The sequence below is a fragment of the Pararge aegeria genome, chromosome 4 (assembly GCF_905163445.1).
Source record: "Pararge aegeria chromosome 4, ilParAegt1.1, whole genome shotgun sequence".
Lineage (NCBI taxonomy): Eukaryota > Metazoa > Arthropoda > Insecta > Lepidoptera > Nymphalidae > Pararge > Pararge aegeria.
This window is the reverse complement of record NC_053183.1, coordinates 3,766,374-3,775,321: the sequence shown is the minus strand read 5'-3', so window position 1 is coordinate 3,775,321 and position 8,948 is coordinate 3,766,374. Positions and strand designations below refer to the sequence as shown.

The following is an 8,948-nucleotide window of genomic DNA, read 5'->3' as shown; positions in this document are numbered from 1 at the left end:
GGATTGAAGAAATTATAAATTACACCATACAGATTCGGTTCGGCTATTGTTCGGTCATTGTTCAGATCGAGATTTCAGATCAGATAATTTATACAGTTTAATCTTATTACACGGTAACTAATCGATTTTATGTAGAGTATTCTCGTTTTAGTATGTATTCGAGACAATCAAGGCAGATAGTAAAATATTAAATCAATGCTTCAAGGCAGAAGTTAAGAGGCATGTTCTAGGTAAGCACTTTTGCAACCTAGACCTCATAATTGATTTCCATCAGGTATGACGGTCTCTAAGCGTAAGCCTACCGCCAAAAAAAAAACCAGGAGAAGAAAGTATTTCACTTTATTGCACACTACATCATAATATACATAAAATAAAGGGTTTATACAAAATAAAAAAGTAGTCAAGCAAAGGCGGCCTTATTGCTTCTAGCAATCTCTTATAGGCAACCTTTTACAGTAAGGAACAGCTGCAAGAGGCAAAACAAGTCTTAAGATGAAATTATTCTTCATGATAGTATGATTTTTAAAACAGATGCTAGTGTCACATTAATGCTGCATCATTTTCTGCACACAGGTCGAAATTACATCTATTATTTAGGGCCTACTCGAAATAAATGAATTTTGAATTTTGAATTTTCTCTCGCCTTTTTTGCACAAAATAAATAGACTGATAGAAGAAGATAGATAGATACTATACTACTAGTAGTATCTTTTTGTGATAGAGCTCTTTTTCGGGGAAGTACTACCATCATGGTTTTTGTTACGCTATTTGCAATTGCAAGTGTGATAACATATCTCACAACAGGCTTGCGATGAGCGTAAATCTCGCGATCTTTGCTTAAGTATTTTGCATACAAAAAAAAAGTGACGTTTGACGTCTGTCGTGAGATGCCTACGTAATCACCCTGCAGGTCTGATGGTTTAGTTGTCGGTGTAATTACAAGCCCATGAGGCTTAACCTACGGCCCAGGTTGATGGATACATGACGGCACGTTGCAGAACGCGTTCCTTGCTGGCCTGCGAAGTGTTTCGTTATTTATAGGTGATGGTTTTCCCACTTACGATAAGGTGGGCCATCTTGGTCCATCTGATCCTATACAAAACAAACGAAACTAAAACAAAGGACATTAATTTAATGCCAGATATAAGAACGGGCAAACGGAAATTACCCGGGGGGGAAAAGTTGCGACCGAAATCAAGGTTGTTAAACAATCCTCATAAATTTTTTATTAGCTTCCGCGGCTCAATTCATGAAAGGAAAAAAGTCAGCACGAGGTTTAGCTACAAGACATTTAAAGTAAATTGCTTAAGCATTTACTAAGTCAACAAATTATGTAAAGCATTAGCTGTTTGAATGTTCAGTTGCTGTTTTCTTATTCAACACTTAATTATAACTTGCAGTTTGCTTCTTCTTAACAGCCAGGGCGAATTAGGAATTTTATGTCATATTTTACATGTAATGTACGCATCAAAAGTGCCATCTACTTGCCTATATGAATAAAGAAATATTTATTTTATTTTATTTTTATTTTATTTTATTGTACAGGAAAACTTACAGCTAATAACAGAAGATAAAAAAATTAAAGGTAAAGTAATCAAGTATAGCCAATTACAAGTTTTCACAGATAGAATTTACATAGTAAGAAAGGAAAATGCTCACATGGGAAGTATAGAACAAAGTTAAAAGATTTATGAATAGTGTAAGTCTAAAAATAGGAATGACTAACACTGAGAAGTTATAGCTACTTAAAATATTGTGAAAGTACTTAAAATGATTGATAAGTCCTGAACCACATTTAGTAACTCAAGTTAAAAGATCTAAAAAATCCAGTAGCCATAATTTTACGCGCAGAGGTTGCATTGGTACAAAAAAGATCCATTTTATCATTTTTTATTTGATTTTGACTTTTCTCTATGGTATATATATTCTTTCATTAATGTATGCACGTACCGCCTTATGGGTCCATTAGTTATCATGTCTAACTATGGGCTACGAAATCCTAGGTTTGATTTCCTAGTCTGTCTAATAATAATTGGTGGGTATTGGATTTTTTTTGTTAAAATTCCCAGTTGGCAGTACGTTGGCCAAGGCCGGCGTTATACACTCTACATCGCCGATGCCTAGGATAGCACGTTAATCCGCCGGTCCAGGTTATGGCCACCGTGATAATCATTAAAGCTCGTCACCGCAGTTGGCCCTTGAGAAATTTTATTTACTGTATTAAATACGAAGATTAAGAAGTAATTTTTTAAACGAAAAATAGAGAAAGCAACGCGATTAGAAGGAGCACGTAATAAAAAAAATATGTTTGCGCAAGGATGATACAAACACCTTTCTTGTCATCTGTATTTAAAACGTCTTTGACAAGTGTTGTTTTGTCACTGTCAGATTGACAAGTGGCAAATTCACTTTTGATTTCTTGAATTCTGTAATGTTTTGTCAAATAAGTACTTCAAGATATCGATATTAAACGATTCCACATCGCAGTAATAAATAATACAATTATACTCAGAGTAAGGTGGTGTAAATCGCGTGCCGTCATCCACTCGAGAGATCTTAATTCCTCTATACTATGGACATCGGCAACCCTTGCGTTGGGAGAGGCCTTAAATCCAGTGCGGATTGGTATCGGCAGTGAAATGGCGTTTTCAGCAGGAATAGAGCTTATTGTACTACCCCCATGTTTATTTCTGCCGCTAAGCAGCACTGTTTCAATGCTGCGTGTCTGAATTTACAGACAAAAGAGGCTTAAGTGCAAGTTACATGATTTGTTTTCTTAATACCTACGTCACTGGTAGGGCGGCACTTGCAGGTCGCGTCTCCTTGTGTAAAATGACTCCAGTCCAAATAAAAAACCAATTTCAGAATCATACTCACCCTGACAATATACTTTCACTTTAAACTCTTAAAATAATTACTCTTTAACTAATATGTTTCCCTTTTTCCTTTTCTCTTTTAAAATCTCGCCAAATAATAATTTGGCTCCAAACCATTATCACCACTTTCCGCGCCATCTTTTTCCCTGTCTTTATTTTTTTTTTCCCCGTGTCGCTTTAGTCGCCAGTCCTTCCAACTTTCCAACGTGGCAGCACCGTCTTATCAAATATGAATACTCCAAATCCATGACTGTTTTTATCAAAAGGATTAATGACTAAGTTCTTCTATAATTTCTAGATTCATTTTATTGATTTTCATATCATCTCGTATTGATAATCTAGCATAGAATGGCATTTATCTTTGACGAAAATTCATGTAACCTTACACTTGCATACCGAATGCGTAGTGTTGCTCTGTTTATAGCCGATGGTTTTTCACATACCATCAGTTACCATCAGTTTTTTACCATCAGTTTTTCACATACCATTAGTAATAATACGTTTACATAGAACGTCATGACTCAGGCGCTTACATGGAGCACCGCACTATAAAGTATGCAACGCAACAGAACATCCAGGCATGCATGCATGCACGCGCGCACACACACACACACACACACACACACACACGCACGCACGCACGCACGCACGTACGCAAACACGCACGCACAAACAAATATGTGCTTTTTCACATGCTGCGACGAAAAAATTTTTATTTGATTGTTTTTTATCGATTAGTCTTAATAGTTTTCTTTGTCTTTACGTCTTGTTATTAACTCTTTTAAATATTTATTAATTCAAAATACTTAATTATTTTTATGTTAAATCCGAGACCGTGCTATTTCAAAATGCTATGTTTATGTAATCTTTGTGGCCTTAGATCTAAGTGAAACTATTTATAAATATATTTTTATTGTAACGCTGTTGATTACGAATAAATAAATAAATAAATAAATCAGTTGAGCCATCTGCTTGGTCCGTCAAATGTATTAAAATTGAATAATGATGATGAGTATTTTGCCTAACAATATTTTCGACTTTTTGACATCTTAGAAAAAATAAAACATACAGTAAGCTTCACACGTGGTTCGTTAATTTTATTTCAGTGTAGAAATTCGCAAAACCTCTCACATTACTCTACAGTATATGCGGATTGTACCGTCTGAAATGTAGCTCCCTCATTTTGTGGTAAGTGTCAGCCAAGTCTTCAACCAAAGTCCTGAATTCGGATGTCTGTACGTTGTCTATTAAGTAGGGTATCTCGGTTCTACCTTTGGTAACAGTATTTATAGTTGGTTCGAGGTCCCTTATTGCATCTGATACGCTGCCAAGTAGTAACAGTAGATCGGCGGGGAGTTTGTACGCATGTGGATTTCTTTGCACTTTAGCGTTAACTTTGATGTTACATTGTTCAACACTTTCTGCGTCGCATAAGTTGTCGATGAGATCTTCAATCTGGAAAAGTAATATGATTATGAAAAGTTATACCACCATGTACACATTTTTTAAGTCACGTTCACATACAAAGGGTCATCTATGGGCTTTGTTGAAAAAAAAATAAAATGTGAAGGGTTCTTTTCGATTTATTACTATGGCTGAGCTGATGCATTGATTTTGATGATGATTCAGATATACTTTTTATCCCGGTACAGCACACTTAAAACATTGAACAAAGTACGTGGGGTATTTTAGAAAAATACCCGGTTAAATAAAGGGTTATCTTTATATATATATTTCTTGTGTGCGTGTGTATGTCACCGAACTCCTCCTAAACGGTTGGACCGATTTGAATGAGTTTTTTAGTATGCGTTTGGGTGGCACTCTGGATGGTTTAGATTCACAAATCAGCCCGACAGATGGCGCTAGGGTGCGCTAGTAACGAGATAAAAAAAGACGAAGACGATTATGACGAAAGAAACGCTGACCAAATTGCAAGAAGCCAAGCTAGTAGGTCAATATTGCTTGTCGTAAAGTTTAAATCTTCTGAGGATATTCCGCTGCTGGAGCGAAACGTGATCACACGTCCAAACGTCACACAGCGTAATCAAGCAACTCTACTTCATTTTCAACAACATATTTAAATCTAGTCGATTCTATTCCATTATATGATTTGAATGGTGCGGTTATATACATTATTATCGCGGAAACGAAAGAAAGTTGTAACGAAAGAAAGAAAAATCTAATAAAATATGGGACGCTCCGGGAATCGGACCCAGCAATCAAACAAGCTATAAAAACTGGGCTAACGTAGTAACGAGACAGTAGATGATGGCATCATCATATCGACCTATTACCGGCACACTACAGGGCACGGGTCTCCCCCCACATTGAGAAGGGGTCAAAGCCGTAGTCCACCAAGCTGGCCTAATGCGAATTGGTGGACTTCGTGCACCTTTGAGAACATTATGTTGAACTCTCAGGCATGCAGGTTTCCTCACGATGTTATCCTTCACCGTCGAAGCAAGTGATATTTTTAATTACTTAAAACGCATAACTTAGAAAATTTAGAGGTGCGTGCCGGGGTGATGGCATACCAGATTTATTTTCGCCGAAGCTTCGTTCAATAGTGTCTGCCCTCTTTGAGATATCTGCTTGTAGTTCCTCCACGCGTGAGGGAAGGTCTTGTCCAATACAAGCAGTGGGTTGTAAGCGGGGTCGGTTCTGTTGGCCGTGACCAGTCCAGCAGTCACCCCAGCCAAGATGCCGAAGGAGAAATGCTTCCGAGCTTCAGGGTCGTGCATGTCACCATCTTGGGGAGCTCTGAAATTATAACCATTTGTATTACATTTAACGTTTTTCAGTTTTATAAAAAATTCCATCGGGAGAGTTGATTACTTTGCTTAAAGTATCGAATGCGAGCATCTAGCAGAGTCAGCAAAAGGGGCATGCCGTGGTTAAACCATCGCACCTATATCCATCGCCCGAAAGTCATTCAAGGGCAGACGTCAGTCGTGCGCCATCTGTCTACACCAGACTCTTCTGTGGCGGATTTGATGAAAGTCTACGTCCTCCTCTCTTATTGGTGTTAAGAACCCTAGACCATCTATTAGATCAATTAATTAGTTAAGATAATTAACAGTTTAGAGATAAAAAACTGCAATACTTACCACTCCCCTCAGTGCCCTCAGATTAAAAGTCTAATATTCTTATTAGACCTTTTAAAAAACTTTGAGCCTTCTGGCTCACAGTCTCTCAGCACGTAAATGAGAGAGCTGGGAGTATTTCTACGTGATCAAACCTATTCTCAGAAATGATGAGATCCGTAGAAGAATTAGATTTACCGATATAGCTCAACGAGTCGCGAAGCTAAAGTGACACCAGGTGCTGGAATGGCTACCCCTCACCGGTAATCGTAGAGAACAAACGACCTCGATAAAGTCACTGGGAGCCGCTGGAAACAATCGGCCCAGCACCGTGGATTTTGGAACTCTCTACTAAAGATGACGTCCAGGAGTGGATGTCAATCGGTTGAAGTGATGATGGTGATGAGGAACACTTACAAGTATTCAGAGATTAATGTTCTCGCATGTGTGAAGGCTTCCCTCGACTGAACATATGGGGTATTCGCAAGTCCACTTGCTAGAGTTGCTCCTGCTGCCAACAATATTGCGAGTCCGAACATGCTTAAGTCCTGGATCATGAAAAAAAAATTGCGTCTTTGTATCGCCCAGTGGATAAGGAAGAGGATGGTTTTATGCAGTTATATCTGATGGAAAAGGTGTAACTACAACGGCACCCACTTCCTTCAGACCAGAACACAGCATTGCAACAATGCTGCTTAGCAGCAGAAATAAGCATGGTGGAAGTATTTCCCAGGACGAGCTATGACCCAAAAAAATCTGCTACTACTGGTTATAGCCCAATACTTCGGCACGCTCCTCAAACTTGTGGGAGTAATGTGCATTCTAAGCAATTCAACATCAGCAATTGAAGGAAACACATCGTGAGGTAACTTGCATGCCTGAGTGCTCTTCATAATATTGTCAAGGGCGTCTGAAGTCTACAAATCTGCACTTGGCCAGCGTATACCCTACACTACCGCATAAACTTCCTTCTCATGCTGTGAGAAGACCCGTGATAGGACGGTAATATGTTGATAATGAGGATTATGCCTTTAGTCGGTACAGGTCAGATTCTAGACCCGTCACCTTCGCGATTAGAGAGTTACGGGGTAAGACATATACAGGTCTGCCATACGGCAGAAATTAAACAACCGCTCACTCACATAGTATGCAATCCACCCACAACCTTTTTTTGGAATTAAAAACCTGATTTATTTAAATTATTTCACATTAATAAATAAAGGATGATCAAAATAATAGTTTTTATTAGGAATCTGAATCTTCCGAATATCATAAAAAAACACTATCTATTGGAAACAATCTAAGTGGCAGGATTTTTTGGGTTTTCTGTTTATTTATATTTACCAAAAAAAAACGAATCCGTCGTGTTTAGCAGAAATGCCAGACACACGCATGGCAATTAATTTAATGGACTAAAAATTTTACAAAATTCTCAAAACGAGTAGAAATAACATAGTTCCTGTCCAATTTTAAGAGTAAGTAGTAAGTAGAGTTGTAAAAACTATGTTTAAGATTAACTTACCAGTCTTAGGAAGCTGTTGAATGAGAAAAAAGTAAATGTAATATTTATATAACTTACAATAATTAGTAATGATTATTCGCTTCACACAAGGCAGGTGTGCCCAACATTTCGCGGTCGTGTGCGAAAGCGTTCCCGTAACCCAGTCACCAGGCGAAGTGTTTGAACACCGTGGGGTTTAGTCGGTAAGAGTCCGACATAACCATTGCACCTCCCCGGGTGTGTTGGTATCCATGAGGATTCCCCACGTAAAAAAAAAAAAAAAAAAAAAAAGGTGTGCCCAACATAATAAATTTCATCGACCGGTTTCTTCTCGGTAGAATCTTGCTTCCAAACCAGTAGTAGAGTCATTACAAACAGACAGACTTTAGGTTTCAAAAGTGTTTCTTCTTCATACTCTAGAGAAATACTGTAAATCACAAGATTTACAATTGGCCTTTATTCTTCTCTTTTAGTAATAGAATAGAGCCTTGAAAAATTTGAAGTCGTTTGAGTTGCCAGCTCTGACACTGGCTTGAGCGATCCCTTATCCTATCTCATCGTTTGCTTATAGAAGAGTATGCTAACACTGTTTTCGATGCACGGATTAAAGAGAGTATGATTAAACCACCATTGGTCGATCGCCAGCTGTGTATTGTATAATTTATTAATTGTGTTTTATTAAATACTTATTAAGTGTAATATTATGACAAATCACACAAATAACGTGTATTTTTAACCTTCCTTACTTTATGGGCTTACGATGTGGCTGGCGTGTCTTTAGGAAAAAGTTCCTAAAAATAAAAGAAAAAAACATTACTGTTCGAAATTGTTTATAAAAGAAAATATGTTGAGTATCCCTGCAGCTGCACAAATATAGTTCTAATTGTATAAAATTATATTTCACGCTAATTCTTAATTTGAGATAAAACATTTTCAATTGTACCGTACATTCTAATGTTTAGTTAAATTATTAAAATTACAGGAATTTACTACAAATCAATAGGATGGGAGCAAATTTCAGTTCAAAATTCATTTATTTCCACATATAAGAATTTACAAACCTCTAGTCTGCTTTTAGTGGATTTACCACAGGTTCGGAAGGTAGATTCTACTTACAAGAAGCGGGCAACAAACAGTTGTTCTTTTTTTTTTCTTTTCATCTACATTCAGTAGATAGACTATAAGTAGATTTTTTGAAGTTCTTATTGACTTTGACAGTTATGAGGGCCAGTGTTCTCAAGTCTGTACAGTATCGAGCACTTTCGCCCGCTTCAGACGTCTGGTTCTTTCCACAGTCAGTAGGCTGTGTGCCAGTGGATTGGGGTGTTTTAGGGCTATAGCTATTAATTTCATCGATTACTGTTGGCACTCCTAAGTAATGATGGATCTCAGTGTTGCGTGTAAACCAGGGAGCATTTGCAATCGTCCTGAGGATTCTATTTATTGCTCTTTGAATCGACAGAATGTTAGATTTGCAGGTAGTACTCC

At 37.7% G+C, this 8,948-nt stretch overlaps 1 protein-coding gene across 1 annotated transcript; it reads right to left on the bottom strand.

Moving 5' to 3' along the window:
* Positions 1–3,947: 3,947 nt before the first annotated feature.
* On the bottom strand, positions 3,948–6,539 carry LOC120637881. Its single transcript, XM_039909928.1, has 3 exons — positions 6,377–6,539; positions 5,411–5,636; positions 3,948–4,331 (listed from the first exon to the last, which is right to left on the bottom strand). Exons 1-3 carry the CDS (start codon positions 6,514–6,516, stop codon positions 4,014–4,016), a joined length of 684 nt encoding a protein of 227 aa, XP_039765862.1. The 5' UTR covers positions 6,517–6,539; the 3' UTR covers positions 3,948–4,013.
* Positions 6,540–8,948: the final 2,409 nt, after the last annotated feature.